The following is a 19918-nucleotide window of genomic DNA, read 5'->3' as shown; positions in this document are numbered from 1 at the left end:
AAGTTCCTTTTTTATATTTACATTTCAAACATGTATTTGAAATTCGTTTATACTTCTTTGGCAGTTTATCAGGTATTAAGTAGAAGGATACATCGTTTTATAAAAAATGTCTTTTAAATTATAATTTAATTCAAATTTAAAATTTTAAACTCTTATACACAAAAATCTTTTCCGTTGGATCAATGTATTCAAATTTTGATGCCTTCTTAGCAGAGTTTCGTGGCATTCATGCTATGTGGAGAAGCTTCAATAATCTTTGTACAGTTCCCTTATCCATTCTAGAAGAAAGATTTTGCACAGCCATTTCTTTCTTACTTCCCATCCTAATTGATTGGCACTGCGTGTTTTTCAGTGATGTTCACAGGAAAAGAAACCACTTCATGATGTGTGTGATGTCCATTAATTCTTTTTTCCTATTTCAAGTCTTTTGCAATGGAGATCAGGGATCCTGAGAGAAAGAGGCATCCATCAAATCTCTCGCAAGAACTGTTTTTCAGGGGGATCTCTCAGGAAGATCCAAATCAGGACACCTCAGGAGGTAATATAAGATCCTTCCACTCCTCTGATAAATCCCAACTTTCTCACCTTCTCTGTGTCTTCTCTTCTATAGATACCTCCTCCCATTTTATTTATTATGCTTTTTGAAATTCTGTCTCCCTCACAGGGAAGAATAGAAGGAATTTGACTCTTGAGGGAGTGGAAACTAAGACTGAACCTCCAACTCAGGTAAGAAAAGAACATTCATTTACAAGATTTGTATTTTCCCTTTCCATCAGGAAATCAGCTGATATACATATTATAGGTATGCCAGGTAACCAGCTGGCAGACAACAGCTGATGCCGTTTGATAGCTCCCTTTTATAGCCGGCTGTCAAACGGCATCAGCCAATAGGAACGGTCCGTGTTCCCGCTGGAAACACGGACCGGAGTGAAGACTTCAGCTCAGTCTTTTCCGAACGCACACTCCTTTCCCCCAGAACGGAGCATGCGTAGTCCTTCAGATAACTCGGGTGCTTGCGCAGGCGGCCAGATCTTCTAGGTTGTGACGAAGCTGTTGCTGGAAGGAACTTTTCTGCTTGTTGGGCAACTTCTGGTGCCGACGAAGCTGGCGTCTCGGCTTCAGGCATCTCTGGGCGAGGGACAGATAGCTGCTCAGGTAGGCTTGCATTCCTGTCAGATTTGCGGGAAGTTTCTTCGGGCACTGGCGGTTTCTCTGTTGCAGGAACGTCTTGAGGGCCATCTGCAAACGAACTCCAACGACTTCTAAGTTGATCGATATGGCGGCGCCAGATGCACCCATCTTGCAGTTGGACCCTGTAAGACTTAGGACCGGTTACCGCCACAATCTGCCCAGGCATCCACAAAGTGTGTCCCGCATAATTCCGGGCATAGACCTGGTCATTTTCAGCGAACTCCCTTGCCTGGCTATTTGATCCTAGGGGCGTGACTGGGGCATAATATGGATGGAGTCTGTCTAAAGTAGTCCTCAGACGTCTACCCATGAGAAGTTCAGCCGGGGACCTATTAGTGGTGGCACAGGGAGTCGTATGCTGGGTTAGAAGATACTTAGCAAGCCTAGAGTGCCAATCTATGGGGCCAAGCCTTTCCAGGACCTCCTTAGCAGATCTGATTGCTCTTTCAGCCAGGCCATTACTGGCAGGATGAAAAGGAGCTGTAAGGGCGTGCCTGATTCCCAGGTTAGCTAGGAAGACCTCAAACTCACAGGAAGTAAACTGGTGGCCGTTATCAGACACGATAGTGTCAGGGAGCCCATGCGTAGCAAATATCCTTGATAGAGCCTTAGTGACTGCTTCTGAAGTTGTGGTGGTCATCAAGGTCAGTTCTACCCATTTAGAAAAAGAATCAACCATCACCAGGAATGTACGCCCATGAAAGGGACCAGCCAGATCAATATGCACCCGGGACCAAGGGGTCCCAGAATCTTCCCACCTGCCTGGAGTGGATGTGGGTGGAGCAGGTTTGGTAACTTGGCATGGCTGACAAGCATTCACCCAACTTGTAATCTGAGCATCCATGCCCGGCCACCATACATAACTGTGAGCCAGGGCCTTCATTCTGACAATGCCGGGATGCCCTTCATGCAGGACCTTTAAAACTGAGGCTTGCAACTTGGAAGGGATAACTACCCTCGTTCCCTAAAGTAAACAGCCTTGCAAAGAAGACAGTTCTTGCTGGCGAGTTTTGAAACGCACGAATTCGGGGGCATAAGGAATTGCAGGCCACCCCCTTCCCACCTAGTCAAGAACTTGGGCGATTACCTTGTCCCTGGAAGAGTGGGCAGCGATATCGAGGGCGGTGATGGGAAGTTTGAGATCATTGATCTGGAAAACAGCATTAGTTGGTACATGATCCTCCACAGGAACAGGCAGGGGGAAGTGACTCTTGCCAGCTCAATGAACCAGTGTATAGGAATAGGCAGCCAGAAATAAAGTCCACCTAGTCATCCTTGGAGACAAAATCTGAGGAGTTTGTCTATCACCTGACAGAAAGCCTAACAGAGGCTTGTGATCCGTAACCAACTCGAAATAGTGTCCATATAGAAACTCATGGAATTTTTTGACAGAAGCAACTGCAGCCAAAGCCTCCTTGTCAATTTGGCCGTAGTTGCGCTCAACTGGGGAAAAAGTTCTGGAGAAAAAGGCAATGGGTGCCTCAGAACCATTAGGCAGTCTATGACTTAAAATGGCACCTATGCCAAAAGGAGAAGCATCTGCTACGAAAACTAAAGCTAAATTCTCATTAATTGGATCAGAACAGCATCAGATGTGAGCAATGATTTGACTGCACGGAAAGCATGGGCTTCCTTAGGTCCCCAGTGCCAGAGGGATTGCTTATCCAAGAGTCTGTGCAGAGGCTCTGCAACGGAAGCTTTATGTGGCAAAAATGAAGCATAAAAGTTAAGAAGTCCTAAAAAGGCCTGGAGCTCAGTTTTGTTAGTTGGTCTGGGTACCTCGTGAATAGCCCTTACTTTGGATTCGATTGGGTGAATACCAGAGGCGTCAATTCTGTATCCCAAAAATTCTACCTGTGGGGTGGCAATAGTGCACTTCTCTTTTTTTAGCTTAAGACCATGCTTTCTGAAACGATCGAGGACTCCTCTGACTCTTTGCAGTAATTGAGACTTGTTAGGGACAGATATTAAAATGTCATCAAAATACGGAATTACACCTGGTAATCCTTGAAGAAGTCTTTCCATTAAAGATTGGAAAATCCCTGGGGCCACACTTACGCCAAATTGGAGGCGCCTACATTTAAAAGCACCCCTGTGTGTTACAATAGTTTGTAGTTCAGTGGCTGTGTCATCAACAGGGAACTGTTGATAGGCCTGTGACATGTCTAATTTCGCGAAAATGGTTCCTGACTCAAAAGAATGTAGTAGGTGCTGAATAACAGGGACTGGATAAGCGCTGATTTGTAAATATTTATTCAATGACATCTTGTAATCTGCACAGATTCTTACGCTACCATCTTTCTTCAGGGGTGTCACTATTGGGGTTTCCCATTTTGCGAAGTCCACAGGCTCTAATACACCCTGTTTAATTAATTTGTCAAGCTCCATGTCTAATTTGGGGCAGATTGCAAAAGGTACCCTTCGAGGCTTTAAATGGATTGGTACTGCCTGAAGGTCCAAGTTGAAAGATATTGGGGTTCCTGAATAACAGCCCAGCCCCTCGCTGAACACATCAGCATAGTCATTAAACAAGGTGTCCAGCATTTGTAATAGAGTGATTCCTCTTATATGGAGGCCAAGGGCAAGGAACCAGTCTAACCCCAACAGGCTAGGGAGGGCACCATCCACTACCACTACAGGCAAGTGACCTTTAAAATTTTGAAATTGAACAAAAAACTTGCCTTTTCCGATGACTGGGATGGTTCTGCCTTGGTAGTCACGTAGGGTTAACTGGCAGCCATGAAGCTTCTTCTTAGCCATTCTGGGAAGTAGTTGTTTCAAGGTGCTCCATGAGATGATGGACGGTGCTGAGCCTGTGTCAACCTCCATCCTGCAAGGTTTTCCTTCTATAGAAACAAAAACACTGATATTGTTAGAGCCTTTGTTAGTCAGCTTGGCTTGATAGCAGGTAAAACAGTCTTCAACTTGTTTTTGGAAATGTTGGATTGTCTGAGGCTTTTGGGCAAAAGTCTTTCCTGCTTGACAGATCCTGGCTAAATGACCCTTCCTCTGGCATTTTAGACAAATGGCATTCCTGAACTTGCAGGATGCCCTGAGGTGGTTTTTCCCACAGCTTAGACAAATGGGCTGAGGCTGTGGAGGTAGATTGGGGTTTGGCCTGTTTTCCCTTTGACTGGTTTTTTGCTGCCTGGGGCGATTTACATCATTAGCCTCTTCATAGCCTTCTTCTGTGGAGGCTTCATCGTAATGGATGGCTGAGCTGCTCTGGCTAATTGGATTTCCCTGAATTTCTGCTGCTGAAAGTTCTGATAGCTCAGCAGCTTGAGACTCTTCAATTGCTAATTTAAGGGTTAAATCCCCTTTAGCCAATAGACGCCTTTGTAGCCTTAAATCCCTGATTCCACAAACTAGTTGGTCTAATAACATGTCTTCCAGATAGTCTCTAAACCCACAATGCAAGGCAGCTGTTCGTAGGGCAGCCATGTACCCACTAATAGTCTCTCCCTCAGCCTGAATCTGTCTCCTAAAAGCATGACGCCTGGCAATTCGGGATGGCTTAGGGGAATAGTGGTTGGAAAGAATTTCCTGCAATTCTTCCCATGGAACTGTCTTAATTGAACATGGAGCCAATAATGCCGTAGCAGTGTCAAACACTGTGGCTCCGCAAAAACTTAAAAAGTAGGACTTTTTCCTATGGTCGGAAATGTCAGCGAGGTCTATGGCATCTAGGAAACAGTCAAATCGGTTTCTGTAGGATTCCCATGTTTCTGCTGTTGGTCTGAAAGGCGGGAATGCAGGGTTCGAAGTCATCACGACTCAGCAGTGCCAGATCTTCCGAGGAAAGTTGAAATTCGCGCTCGTGAATCGTGACAGTAAGCTCTTAAAGTGACATTCAGCTCAGAAGTGACTTCGGCTCTTTTTTTAGTGACTTCACTTAACGATTCTTTGCTCGGTTGCCTCTTATATGTATCCCGCCCTCGTTGCCAGTGTTGTGGAGTGGCGGAATAACCTGAGGCGAACACGGAGCGAACTTCAGCTTTTACTTTATTGTAACAATAAAGGGTTGCTGCGGCTGCCACGGTAACAAGGCAGCCAGCTGGCGGACAACAGCTGATGCCATTTGACAACTCCCTTTTATAGCCGGCTGTCAAACGGCATCATTCAATAGGAACAGTCCGTGTTCCTGCTGGAAACACGGACCGGAGTGAAGACTTCAGCTCAGTCTTTTCCGAACGCCACAACTGAAAGAATCCTTTCCCCTACAGACACATTTCCTTCTTTAAACCCAGGAAGGGTTAGTATCACTTAGTGGTGGGTTTTCCAAGGTTCATCTGCCAATTGATTCTCTCAAGACACTGTCTTTTAATTGTGGATGGATGAATTGATCAAGAAGGAAGAGTATTTTGATGATGGTTGGCTGGTTTGATAGATGGATTTTTGTTAGATCAATTGATCCAGAAGGAAACTGGGTTTAGTTAACGTAATAGCACTAAAAGACCTATAGAATCATTCAAGTTGATAAAACCTGCCTCTTTAGTCAAATGCTTTGTCTTCTGTTCATTTTCTCATCTGAACCATTAATTCTTACTAAGCATAGCCTTAGTGCATAGCTTTGGCTTCGGAAATTTCTAAACAACAGGAAAGATCCTGCAATCTGTTCTGTACTTTTTTTCTTTCTTTCAGGAGGGTCTTCTGCCCTTTGAGGAGGTGGCTGTGTATTTCTCAGAGGAGGAGTGGTCCCAGCTGGATCCTCACCAAAAAGCTCTGCATTGGGAAGTCATGCTGGAGAATTATAACAATGTGGCCTCTCTTGGTAAGGGTTTCCTACTCTCCAGTCAGAGAGTTCAGGAAGACATTTTGTAGTTAGATGCCATTAGTTTGTTCTTAAGGAAACATCTCCACATAGATATCCCCTTTTCAGAGGGAGAAGGAAAAGTTCGGTTTTTCCACTGCTCCTAGGAAGGAAATAGGTCAGTGGCATTATGCTTAGATATATCCTATCCAATTTGTTTTTGTATTTCTATTGAAACATTTCAGTGGCAGAGTAATTCCTTGGTTTGAGGTAATGCCAAACTCCATCACACAGATTTCAACTATTTTGGCCCAGATGCTTCCATATCAGTCCTATCAAGAGTTGCCATTCAAGTTTTTTGTCTTAAGGTCTTTTCCAAGTTTTTATGCCTCATTGAAAGAGATATTATCATTTCCATATCATGCCATTATAAGGATGCAGTATGCAATATATTAGAATTTGACAAAATACCTGAAGGCAATTAATATAACTTCCGACAGAGTAATCTTTTCCCCTAACCTTTCTTTCATTTTCATTTCTCTTTTCCTTTGAAGGTGATACTGAGAATGACAATAAAGTCTCTGGAGAACCAATCCAAGTGATCAGACAAGGAGACATACTGGAGAAACCTGCAGTTGAAACAGAATTCCAAAGACAGGACAGAAACCCATCAGATAACTGGAATAATGAAACCTCATCTTTCATTGATGCTCAGATGCAGGGCTTTATTGATGAACAAGGAAAAACACAGAAAATATATATTGGGAAAGGTGTAAGTCTATTCAAAGACACGTTAGATGTAAATGGGCACTATCCATCCCAAGCAGAAGTACAAGATTATATATGGAAAGACAGAGGAAGAAATTACAATTGGATTTTTTCTCAAGAAAATGGATCTCTTACATCACAGAAAAATATTCACGTAGGAGAGAAGCCAAATAAATGCACTGAGTATGGAAACAAGACTCTTAATAAAAGGATATGCACAAGGGAGAAGGCATTTAAATGCATGGAATGTGGAAAGGGCTTCTATATACACAGTCATCTTACATCCCATCAAAGGATCCATGCAGGGGAGAAGCCATATAAGTGCATGGAGTGTGGAAAGGGCTTCACCCAACTTTGTCATCTTACATGCCATCAAAGGATCCATACTGTGGAGAAGCCGTATAAATGCATGGAGTGTGGAAAGAGCTTCACCCAACATTATCATCTTACATCTCATCAAAGGATCCATACAGGGGAGAAGCCATATAAATGCATGGAGTGCGGAAAGGGCTTCCGCGTACACAATTATCTTACATGCCATCAAAGGATTCACACTGGGGAGAAGCCATATAAATGCATGGAGTGTGGAAAGAGCTTCAGCCAACCTAGTAAACTTACATCCCATCAAAGGATCCATACAGGGGAGAAGCCATATAAATGCATGGAGTGTGGAAAGGGCTTCCGCATACACAATTATCTTACATGCCATCAAAGGATCCACACAGGGGAGAAGCCATATAAATGCATGGAGTGTGGAAAGGACTTTACCCAACATGGTCATCTTGTTTCTCATCAAGCAATTCACACAGGAGAGAAGCCGTATAAATGCATGGAGTGTGGAAAGGGCTTCAGAAGACCCCATGCTCTTACTTCCCATAGATGTGAGAAGCCGGTCCCCAAAACAAATATGCATTTGGATGACGATGTATGCGAAATATTGATTTAGTGGATTCAATCTATGGATATCAGATTTACACAGACTAAACTTGGAAAAGAAGTGGGGTTTTTTTGTAGTTCACCCACCTAACTGACAGCCCTAGAGAGATTAATTTAGTAATGAAAATTTTTGGAAGGATTTGGAGGGGCATATTTGAGGATTTGAGAAGTTCAGGTTTGTTTTTTCAAGTTATTCAGTTACTTGGCAGATTTAGTTCTGTGTCAAGCTGGACAATAAAGAGTGAAAAGAGCAGAGAAGTTAACTCAATTTTTAATCCCCTTTTTTCTCTCCATCTACATTCTTTCTTTTAATTTAATTGTAATTAAATCTCATTTTTGCTTTGTCACCTCCACACTCAGAGGAATCTCTTCAAACTATTGGAATCTTCAGGTTTTGTGAAAAGCTGTTTTACTATCCAAGGACAAAGTTATTCAAAACAACAACATAAATCAAAGGGGAAAAATACATTCCGGCAGGGGGTTAAAATAAATCAGTATTATTTAGCCTTGTATCACGCCTTTGGTAGTTGGAACGGATGCTGTTAGATGTCCTTGAGAGATGCATCTTACTCTAAAGTGCTGTCTTCATGTAGTACATGAAAAAATACATGAATAAGTACAAGAAACAAGAGTTGGTGATTAATAGCTGTACCATACAGCTTAGTGCAAGCTTACTCCAAGAGTCAAATACGGTCTTAAGATCAGCAAAGTTTAAGGACAAACAGGAAAACAATTTGTCTGGGATCATATAAGGTCTTTTGCCTTGGGCAGGAGGTTGGACTAGAAGACCTCCAGTGTCCCTTCCAGTCCTATGAGTCTATGAAAGGCTGCATTAAGTGAAGCAGTATTCTAAGAGTTGTACAGTATTTCTCAAAACAATGCTGTAATATAAGATCATGGTCAATTGTTGAAAGAACTTTCCTAAAAACAGCTTGTTTATCTACATACAGTCTTTCCTGTACCATCCTGTCTCTAAGCTTCCACTAAAAATGTCTTGCATAAAGTTTACTTATTCTATTTTTTTGTTTTATCTTACCTTTATTATTTTTACAAGGTGACACACACAACTAATACCTCATTCTCCACCTATTTTCCACACAACAACAAATCTTGAGCTGAGTTGGGCTGAGAGAGAGTGACTGACCCAAAGTCACCCAGCCAACTTTCATATCTAAGGCAGGACTAGAACTCACCATCTCCCAGTTTCTATCCTGAGGACTTAATCACTAGACCAAATTGGTGCTCGTTATTACTTATTAAGGAGACATAAGTCGATAATTGACAGGGTTAGTCAGTCGTTCCCTTTCTTATGTACTGTATAGGCATAATTATCACCAATCTTAAGGAATACAGTAGGATTTGTGACTTGCTGTGAAGAATAGAACAGTATTGGCCAAGTGTGATTGGACACATAAGGAATGATGCCAGTATAGGAGACCACCACTAGGCTGCATTATTTTTAATTAAGTCAGGGTGGTGCCATCTGTTACCTGTGATGCCTTTGCAGATTTCAGTTGAGAAATTAGATCCATAATTCCTTGGCTTTTACTGGTTGCCAAAAAGGCAGCTCAATAAATCAGCATGTGGCGGACCTGTTGGGCATTGAGCTGTGTTAATACACTTCCTCATATTTCTGGCAATATAAAGTTGTCCAGTCAATACAGAGCAGGCAAGGGCATTCTGCAGGTGATACACCTGAAAAGGGATGAATCGTTTATTTTGACTGACTGATCAAGAAAATTAAAGGATAATCCTTGGAAGAGCTATAATTTAATTCAACCAAAACCAAATAAATGTAATCAAAAGTTCACAATTAGATTGAGAAACTTACTCCAGTTCCAACCAAATTTTAAACCACAAAGGTTTTCTGCAAGCTTGGATTTTTTTTCTTGCTTTCAAAAAGGTTTTCTTTGCTCTGTTGTGTGACTTATTTAAACAGTACATTCTCTCAGCGATATTTAGAAGAAAAACATGGTCAGTGGTACTGAAAGCCACTTGCACTCCCCCAGTCCTATCTCCATAGCAACAGCAATATCACTCAGACTTATATACCACTTTACAGTGCTTTACAGCCCCCAACAATTTGGGTCCTCATTTTACCCACTGTAGAAAGTTAGCACTTACCCTCTCCTAGAAGAATGAAATATTTTTAGAAATATTAAAAAGACAGAATATCATATTTCCATGTTCTTGGAAAGCAGCCCGCACCTTCCTTAATAGCCCACGGCTGATGTCAGCACTGAAGAGATAAAGAACTAGCTAGCTCTATTCATAAGCAAATTCCATCACCCCAATCCAGCAGGTAGGATTAGCCCTAGCCACAATAAGAATTGTCCAAAGCCCCTTCATTGCATCATCTCAGTTGCAGCACCACCAGCAATTCAAACTTCAACCAAACATAGCTCAGACAGACTCCTAGGATTTGTACATGGCCCCATGAGAATTTGTCAACAGCCAATAGAATATATGTTCTTGCACAGGAACAGGAAGTTCAAGTGCAAAGGCCAAGAGAAGGTATAAATACCCCCCCACTCTCAATTCCATGTGGTCAGCTGCACCATAAGTACAAACATGGTTCTCTTCATCAATAAATGGACCCTCTTTCCAGTCAGGCTTCAGCCTACATTTTGTCTCCCATGCCTGTAACTGAACCAGATGGATATTCCTTCCAACACCACCTCGGAAGGATGGAAGGCTGAGTCAACCTGGAGAACTGGTGTGATTTGAACTGCCAAATTGCAGTCAGCAGGCAGTCAGCAGAAGCAGCCTGCAGTGCTGCACCGTAACCACTGTGCCCCACAGCCCCTAGGTCATCCACACAGGCAACCAGTGAAATTTGCATGTTGTATTCCAGTCAGAAACTGATTGCCAGGCAGCCAAATAATCTGCATCGTATAAAGCTCTCTGCAATTGCAGATCAACAGCTCTTTCGGGAAAGCCAGGCCAAGAATAGATCACTGCAAAGCCTGTTAAAGGGATACGATATTGTTGTTTGTAATAATAAAGAGAATATTGAGAGCCCATCAGAGCTGCCTGCTAATCTTTTTTTATGGGATGCAGGATCAAGAAAGAGATTATTATTTTGACTCTCTTGAGTAAGAAGAAAGCTGAATTTGTATTTTGTTTTACTGTGAAGAGATGTGGCTTTCAACAGAAACTTCCTTTAAAACAGAACAGTGCATATGGGTCTTACGCTATCAAAGGTAATTGGATTAAGAAGGGTTTTATAGATCAGACGAGAAACAACGCTCAGCTTTCTCGTGGGCTCTAATGGAAAATGCACCCTTTCTCCTCTGTTTGTCTGTCTTGCACAAAGAATCCACCAGAGGTCTCTCTCTGCAAAGAGAAAGACAATCCTACGCGCTTCAGCATTGGGCCACTGGAGGTATTAACAGGTGGGTTACCATAGGAGAGTGGGAAGGAAGTGACATCAATGAGTCGTGCCCCTCTAGGATGCTGCATGCTCTTTCTTTTTAACCCCTTGAGCTTCTCAGGGGCTTTAAAAGGCTGCCGAAACGTCTTAAAAGGAAGAGATCCAGAGGTGGGCGGGGACACAGAGTTCTCGTGCTAACGAAGGAAGGAACAGATGCGAAGTCCTCGTGCAGGTTCAATCCTCTAAATCCCGGAAGAGGGAGTGCCCGGATCCTGTGTTACCTTGCGGCTCGTTTCCAGGCACGTTGCTGGTAGAGGGAAAGTCCTGCTCCAGACCAGCCACGTTGCCCCAGGATTCAATCCAGATCCTCGGAGGGGAGGAGATGCCCTGGGGGAATCCTTCACACTTCATATCCTCGGTATAGTTCCTGAATGGTGGGGAGATTGCTTCCATGGCAAATCTCGAGGAAGAAATAAGAAAAAAATTGCAAGGGAGGAGCTGCAGGAGATTGCAACTGCCTTCTCATGTGGTGGAGGACACTAAAATAGGGTTGGTATTTCAGCAGTTCCATTTGTCTTAGTGAAGGACATCACCAACCCGTGTTTTGTGTAAACTCAGCCCCTGCAGTTTGTTACTCTGTTTTATTTGTTCAATTTCCCTGGACACCCATAGAAATGTGTTTGTGACTTTAGAGTATGCTGTGTGAAGTGTATATAATTGTGCGATTTGGCTCTTAAAAAGCAAACCCTGAAGAAAGGAAAATGGAACACCCTAAACCAGATCATTTCATTTTACATGAACTGAACTTTTGTGATTGGTTAACCTGTTAAGCATTTGGCATGTTGCGTGAACCCTGCTTGTAGGTAAATGCAGATATGAGTTTTTTAATAAAGCAAGACCTATCTTGATCATATGGGCCCTGAAGCCCTCATAAATACATGCCAGTTGCCAAGTCTTCAAATGTACCAGGGTCATAAATTTGAAAAACAGTCATAAGTCACTTTTTTTGGAGCCGTTGTAACTTTGAACGGTCATTCTATAAATGGTTGTAATAAAAGTGGGATACAAATAATGCACAGGCACTAACTTCTCATTGCCGCTGTAATCCTAAAGTAGATTAGAAAAATACTTTCTTCCACTGGGATAAGTGTTCTTCTGGGATTAAATCCACTACTTTCTAATTCATACAGATACACAAATTGGATGCCATTTGTACATTCTCTTGTTGAGGCAAAAATGTCCCTTGGACAAAGACAACAAAATGACTTGTTCTAGTCATTACTGTGGCTAGAAGAATGGTCCTGTGAATGAAAAGGTGTTTGGAGATCCGTAAGATTCCCTTGGACCCATTTGGAGTTGCATTACAGGACAGAAAAAAAATGGAAAGTGAACCTTTAGGAAGTGAGGGAACTGGAAAAGGCCCTTCTGGGATTCAGCCTGGGAGCCAAGGGAAGATCTGGGCAAGAACTGGGCAGAAGATCCAGGAGGAAAAAACCACCCTCTCAGATGTTCAGCCCTGGAAATTCAGGAGCATCCAATACAAGGAGGATGAAGGTCCCCGAGGACTTTGCAGCCGACTCCATTTCTTTTTTAGTCGATGGTTGAGACCAGAAAAGCACACAAAAGCGCAGATGCTGGACCTGGTTGTTTTGGAGCAGTTCCTGGCACTTCTGCCCCTGCAGATGGAGAGCTGGGTGCGGGAGTGTGGAGCAGAGACCAGCTCCCAGGCGGTGGCCCTGGTGGAAGGCTTCCTCCTGAGCCAGGCGGAGGAGAAGAAGGTGCAGGTTGAGCTGCAGGTAAGAGACCATCATCATAGGAGATTAGAAGAGATTTAAATGTCATGTCGCTTTATTGGTTCGAGGGGCGGTATATAAACTTAGTAAATAGATAATGTATTTGAATTCTTAATCCTTCCCTACCAGTATTCTATAGCAGGCATAATATGTGGAGAGATTTCATTAATTATTTGGGACATTATTTCATTCTCCATTCACCAAGAAAGATATGGGACAGCCGTTTCTTCTTTCCAGCCTCACTGATGGACATTGGGGGCTTTGAATTGGTGACCATAGAACAAGAATCCTCTTCATGATGTGTGATGTTTGTTAATTCCTCCCCCCCTGCCTATTATTTCAAGTCCTTTGCAGTGAAGATCAGAGATCCTGAGATAAAGAGGCATCCATCAAATCTCCCTCAAGAACTGTTTTTCAGGAGGATCTGTCAGGAAGTTCTAAATCAGGACACCTCAGGAGGTAAAACAGAGGTCCTTCCACTCCTAGCTTTCTCGTCTTCTCATTGTCTTCTCTTCTATAGAACACCTTTTCCTACTTTTTTAATTATGCAGTTTTAAAATTCTGTCTCTCTCCCAGGAAAGAATAGAAAGAAGTTGACTCTTCCTTATGGTGGATCTGAATCAGTGATTGAACCTCCAACTCAGGTAGGAAGAGGAAATTATTGGATTTTTATTCTGTCTTTCTTTCTTGAAGTCAAATTGGTATACATAGAATTGTTTCCTTACATTTTAGTCTCTTTTTTTGGGGGGGGGGGGAGGGGGAGTTTTTGTGGTTCTAAGCAATATAGAAGATTCAAGATTAGGAAACTTTTTTTGTTAAAGACCAGTATTGAATCTCTTGGTGATAATTATTCTTTCTAGTTTTCAGTAACTAATTTCTTTATAAAATCCTCAAGGGACTAATTGTTTGTAATTCTTTGATTAGGAATTGTGCAAGAATGTCGACATTAACTACTCATACAGGAACGTTGCCAGTTTTAAAAAGCTTTTTTGCAACCAATAATAATTGTATGAACCAATTAAGCAGATCAGGTTAGAAGATAAGGCAGACTATAGCACTTAGCAATAGCATTTAGATTTATATATCGCTTCACAGTGTTTTACAGCCCTCTCTAAGTGGTTTACAGAGTCAGCCTATTGCCTGGAATCTGGAACATTCTGGAACCTCATTTTACCCACCTTGGAAGGATGAAAGGCTAAGTCAACTTTGAGCCTGGTGAGATTTGAACTGCCAAATTGCAGGCAGCTGGCAGTGAACAGAAGTAGTTTGCAGTACTGCGTTCTAACCACTGTGCCACTGTGACTCCTCCTTCAAACACAGGGAGAATTGGAGTCATTGACGGGTGAGGTTTCCAAAGCCCACCTGCCAATTGATTCTTTCCAGACACTGAGAGTCTTTTGATTGATGAATAGATGGACAGATAGAGAAAGGTAGATCAATTCATCCAGTGGAGTTACTTTTCACTGAATAGCACTGAAAGTCCTGCAGTATCAATCAAGTTGATCAAACTTGCCTGAAATATTTCTTCAATCAAAAGTTTTTGCTTTGTCCATTTTCTCACCTAAACCGTCCTACCAAGCACAGCCATTTACTTTAGTGCATATCTTTGCTTTGGGGATTTATAAACAATAGGACCGTTCTTTTACAATTCCTCCTGGACCTTTTGTGTACTCTTTTCCCTGTCAGGAGGGCCTTGTCTCCTTCGAGGAGGTGGCTGTTTATTTCTCCGAGGAGGAATGGTGTGAGCTTGATCCTGACCAAAAAGCACTGTATTGGGAAGTCATGATGGAAAATTATAAGAACGTGATCGCTCTTTGTAAGGGTTTGCTATTCTCCAATCAGAGTATCAGGAAGATGTTTTGTAATTAGATGCCACAGCTATTTTTTTTATTCTAATTCTTTGCACAGTCATCATATATTTTGTCATTCATCTAATGAAACACATCAATGCAGCCATCTTCATCAACCATAGCATTGCATCATTTTATCAGTTCTCTTTCAGAATATAACGTAACTCCTTTCAATTTCTTATTTTCATTCAGACCAAACAGCAGGCTGCAAAGTACAGTTGTAAACTGTGTAGACCCAATCCTCCTGTTTCCTTACCTGTCCATCTTGGAAAATTTTACATTTCACCTGTTTTTTTTTCCTTTGCCATGCACCCCTAGATACTGCATATATTTCTGTGATTACTTAAATGGTATACCGGTTTTCAAAATAGTATTGTTTAAAACAAAACATTCTAGGCAAAACATTATTGTCACAGAAGTTCTCTCCCAACAACAAGTGCAATATAGCCCATTTTTCTTTGTTCTCAATATTAAAACTAATTTTTCTCATTGATTCTAGTTGATCTTCCATTTTCATATTTTTAACATCTTCATCTTTTGATTATTAATCTTAAATATTACATTCCTTTGATTTTTCCATTAGTATTTGTATTTGAATTCCTTCCAAAAATTCTTCCAAAATTATCATAAAATCCTCAAGAAATGTCTTTAGTTGCAGAGACAAAGGGCATCCTTATCCCTTTTTCTATCTCACAGTTTTGTTAATTCTCCATTAGCAATTTGTGTTTTTAGCGTAGATTGATTTCACTTAAATAATACAATTCTGTCTGAAGTCCATATCTTTCAAAATGTTAAACAAGAAAATCCAATTCTGATTGTCAAAGGCCTTCTCCACATTAAGATCAGTGCAGCTTTTTATTATTTTGTTCTAAGTTAGAACAATTGTTCGGTTAGAACAATTAATCAGTGCAACAACTTGCCTCCAGAAGTTGTGAATCCTCTAACACTGGAAGTTGTTTTAGAAGAGATTGGACATACCATTTGTCTGAAATGGTATAGGGTTTCCTGCCTGAGCAGGGGGTTAGACTAGAAGATCTCGCAAGATCCCTTCCAACTCTGTTATTCTATTCTATTCTATTCTATTCTATTCTATTCTATTCTATTCTATTCTATTCTATTCTATGCTATTCTATTCTATGTATTCCAAAATTTGCAATATTTTTCTTTTTTTTTAAAAAAAACCAAGTTGTATTAATTTTAAAAAACAATACACAAACAAACAAAACGTAGAATAATAATAATATAGACCATCTTTTCTAAAAAACAAAAAAACCATCTTATTTAAAGACAGGATAGTTCCAAATTATCGCATTTCCATACCAACACAGTTTAATATGTATATTCATCTTATCTGTTCAACTTCATATCTTTTCCCAACTTCTCTTTATTTCTCCCTTTCCTTCTATTCAGTTATATTTCTTTTACCTTAAATTGTATATATTCATTATATCCATCTGGCTTATTTAAAATTTCATTGTTATCTTCCAACATTCTAACGTTTTGATAAACAAACAAGACACAAAACATAAATACATAAAACTTCTTTTTGGAAAGCGGCTTATCCCGGGTAACATCTTTTTGTACAGACATAAATCAAATTCATACTCACTAATATACTATTTCATATCTTATTAACATTCTATATATTCTGTATATTTTCTCTCTTCATTCACTCCCTTATTCTATTTTATTTATTTCATCTCAGTTTAAATACTTATACTTGCATCTTTTATCCATTCTCTTTCAATTATCTATTTTTCTTTTCTTTCTAATACAATATTTCTCCTGTAATAACTGGTTGAAGTATGACAACTTTTTATCTTTCCCCTAAATTTAACACTTAAAATAATACATACTTTCCATACTGATTCTGCTTAGTACATTCTAAGTATCATATTTTAGAATAATAAAACAAAAAGAAAAAAAAGAGAATTAAGTTTATATAAGAGTAAAGGCAATATTCCATAGAAAGTTAAGCTCTATTGTTAAATCTTAAACATTTTTATACGTTCCTTTTAATGCATTATTAATTCATATAATATTTCAGTTTTCTAACTCAATTTCAAATACTAATATCTACAATACAATCTTATGTACTTTTGCAGAATCATTTATTAAATTATAGTTTACCCTTTATCTCTGAAAAAAACCTGTTTTTAACATCTTGTTTTAAACCTTTATGACTTCTCTTTCCTTTTTCCCTTCCTTTCTTATCAATTCTAACCTTCCCCCCCGCCCCATCTCTCAAACTCCACTCTCTTAATCTTCCCTCTCTGTTGTATTTCTCTGTTCTGTTGCTTTCTGACATTGAATCGATTTTTCATCTTTTTTTTCCCTTTCTTGGTTGCTTTTTTAGGTTCTGAATTCTCCATTTTATTTCCCTCCTTTCTCTTTTCTTCCTCAGCTAAGATTATCTGTCCATTAAAGGTGGCTTCTTCTTCTCCATCCCAGCTTCCTTGTTGTTGTATTTCCTGGTAGGTAGAAATCACCATTTCTAAAAAATGAAAAATAGATCCAGAAGAGCCCTTGCCTTCTTGTTCCTCTTCTTTTAGCTTTTGAAATTCCATTTGTAATTCTTCAACTGATAATGCCACTTTTTTCCCTTAAAAACAACCCAAATGTTTTTAGTCTTTCAAGAAATAGTTCCCAAAAATCCCAAAGTCACAAAGCAATCCAAATCAGAACGAATTGTTTCATTTAGCATTTTCTTCTTTTTATATTTTTTCTTCTTGGGGTAGAATTCAATTACACAGTTCCAAAGTAAATTTTTAGAAGTCTGATTGCCACTTATTTCTGATCTTATAAACTCCAAGCAGTCTCCTTCAATACAATCTTAAAATAAGTTCTTTACCTCTTCCCTCTCACTTATAGCAAAGTTCCAATATTCAGAAATCTTTAATCCCCTTGGCTTTAAATTTCAGGTTTAGTTACCTTCTGTGCCCAAGCAGATTTTTCCAATTTCCATCAGCTATTTCCATGGGGAGGGAGAGTGAGAAAAAATAACTTTCCCTTTTAAATTCTCTTCCGCCGCTTTCACAGTCTCCTTGGGAAACAATGTGGCATTCAAACAATTAAATTTCCAGGATGTTTCAAGGTTCCTTGCTGTCCCAGTTCAGCCAAAAAACTTTCACTTTCTCCAACTTCCTCCTGCACAATCTTACCTGGCTACAGGCTTCTTTGTGGCAGCCATTACTGACCGCCGCTCCACCGCCTTGGGAAAAAGGAGTTTTGCCGGCTGAGGAGAGGGTTTGCGATACCCCCAAACCCCTGTCCAGATCTCCTCTCTCTTCGGCTGCCTCTGCGGGGCAACCATATCCTCCAGGTCCAAATGGATCGGAGGCACTTCGGCAGCGAGTGCAGCAGGGACCTCGCACGATCGCGGATTCCTGCCGCCGCCGAAGCCTTGCAAACCGGAAAATCCTAAAATTTGCAATATTTTTCTAATATTATCTCTAAACTCTCTATTAGATAAAATCAATATTGGTCTTCATGAATAAATACTTGCAAAGCTAGTTGCATCCTTCCAGCCAGAATCATTGTAAAAACTTTGTACTCATGTTCAAAAAATGATATTGGCTGGTTGTTTTGGGGTAATGTCTTGGTCCATTTGATACTATTAGCTATTTCTTATTAAAAAAATCTCCAATGACTTGTCATTTTGGGGGTAGGAAGAAGAAAAGGTCTGTCCTTCTTCTCTGAGAAATGAAATAGATCAAATGGTTCTCTGATTAGATACATCCTGTGCCATTTATCATTTGATGAATACTTCTATTTAAATATATCAAATTAGAGACAAATTAACTCCTTGGCTTGAAAAGATGCTTAAACTTCCATCATGCAATTTAGCTTTTTGGGGCTAGATGCTTCCATATCAGTCTTGTGAAGGATTACTTGATGTTTTTGACTTAACAACTTTTCTTAATTTTCTGTCCTATCTTGAGCCTTGAAAAAGGGGCAAAATGTGTCATGGTTCTTGCTATGATATGTACAGAATAACCCTTGAGTAACAAGGATATGCACTTGGAAACGTATATGAGAGTAGTCATGTATCTTTATTCAGCCACACACAGATACACTAAATTGAGTTAAAGTTTACTTTAAGAAATAGCACAGTCCAATAAACGGTCCAGGTCATATACGTTTAACAGTCCAAAGAATATCCAATTACAAAGTCTTCTTACCGGTTGCCTTTGTCATTTACAGTAAACAAAGATATCAAAGTATAAGCACAACATAAATACAACAGAGAACCTTAGATAGCAACAGAATGTCAGAGAGACAGAATGTCAGAGAGAGCAAGCTATGATCTCTAGCTCCCTCTTATGGTAATTTGCAATATAATCAACCAGTCAGAATATAGTGTAAATCAATACAGTGATTTTGTCTTAAAGCTACAAACATACATTGTTGGTTTATATATTGCCAACCCAACTAATTGGTGGACAGATTCCAAACAGTTCTATTGCAAATACGCTATGTAGGGTTATTAGAAGAACTCTAGTTTTTTCTCTTTCTGCAACTATGATTTTGGCAAGAGAAAAATGAAAAGCAAAAGAAGATAGTTTGGGTGGGAAGATATCAGGGAATTGCAAAGCAAGTATCCAAATGAAATCAGAGCTGCTGACACAAACTTGTGGCTTTATATAAATAAATATATTTTACATCTATATTTACAGCAGGCAAGATATAAATAGGAGCATCATGAGGTAAATTACAGAGCACACATAAGAAAAAGGCGGGAAAAAAGGAAACTCCCTCCCACACCTACAGCAACCAATCACAGCACAGACTGCCTCATGCAGGAGCCAACACTCTCCAATCAATCAACTATAACTGTGTGTTCTGGCTCTTCCTATAGCTCCACTGTTCCAGCTATTAAATTTAAATATCTTAATAGAAGAAAAGAAACATTTAAAAATTGATTTAGTTCTTATAGGTGTCTGTTGGAATTGCCCTCTCTCCAATAAAAGTTAGATTTTCTCCTAATGTCTCCTTGTTATAAGGATAATTCTAAGTAAAAAGGATGCTTTCAATATTTGTAAAGCTTTTATGGCTCATTAATGTTTCTATTTTGTGCTACTGCAAGCACATAAAACTGCAAGATAATAGAATTTGGCAACATTTCAGAAGGGAATTCACATGATTTTGACAGTTGGATCTTTTTCCTAACTTTATTACCAGTTTCATTTCTCTTTTCCTTTGAAGGTACTTATGGGCAGAAGAATAAAGATTTAGTTGAACAATTGATCAGACA

At 40.0% G+C, this 19918-nt stretch overlaps 2 protein-coding genes across 2 annotated transcripts; both read left to right on the top strand.

Moving 5' to 3' along the window:
* The first annotated feature begins 369 nt into the window (after positions 1-369).
* LOC113453229 (uncharacterized) lies at positions 370-8666 on the top strand. Its single transcript, XM_087918714.1, has 4 exons — positions 370-538; positions 665-726; positions 5836-5965; positions 6499-8666. The coding sequence occupies exons 1-4, from the start codon at positions 433-435 to the stop codon at positions 7656-7658; spliced, it is 1458 nt and encodes a 485-aa protein (XP_087774840.1). The 5' UTR covers positions 370-432; the 3' UTR covers positions 7659-8666.
* Positions 8667-11103: 2437 nt separating this feature from the next.
* LOC113454720 (zinc finger protein 197-like) lies at positions 11104-19898 on the top strand (the record flags this gene model as incomplete). Its single annotated transcript, XM_087918713.1, has 6 exons — positions 11104-11570; positions 12212-12817; positions 13159-13273; positions 13391-13458; positions 14501-14630; positions 19870-19898. Coding segments are annotated over exons 2-6 (831 nt in total), but the record flags the coding sequence as incomplete, so codon positions are not given.
* Between the last annotated feature and the right edge of the window lie 20 nt (positions 19899-19918).

The sequence above is a fragment of the Pseudonaja textilis genome, unplaced genomic scaffold (assembly GCF_049901715.1).
Source record: "Pseudonaja textilis isolate UNSWEBS1 unplaced genomic scaffold, rPseTex1.2 PTEXCTG246, whole genome shotgun sequence".
NCBI classification, from domain to species: Eukaryota; Metazoa; Chordata; class Lepidosauria; order Squamata; family Elapidae; genus Pseudonaja; species Pseudonaja textilis.
This window is presented reverse-complemented; position numbering and strand designations above follow the sequence as displayed.

Bases quoted from the DNA above. Each gene is read 5' to 3' on its own strand.
- LOC113453229 (XM_087918714.1), top strand. From the start codon at position 433: ATGGAGATCAGGGATCCTGAGAGAAAGAGGCATCCATCAAATCTCTCG. The intron at 539-664 runs GTAATATAAGAT...TCTCCCTCACAG, and splicing joins AAATCAGGACACCTCAGGAG to GGAAGAATAGAAGGAATTTG. The intron at 5,966-6,498 runs GTAAGGGTTTCC...TTTCCTTTGAAG, and splicing joins TAACAATGTGGCCTCTCTTG to GTGATACTGAGAATGACAAT.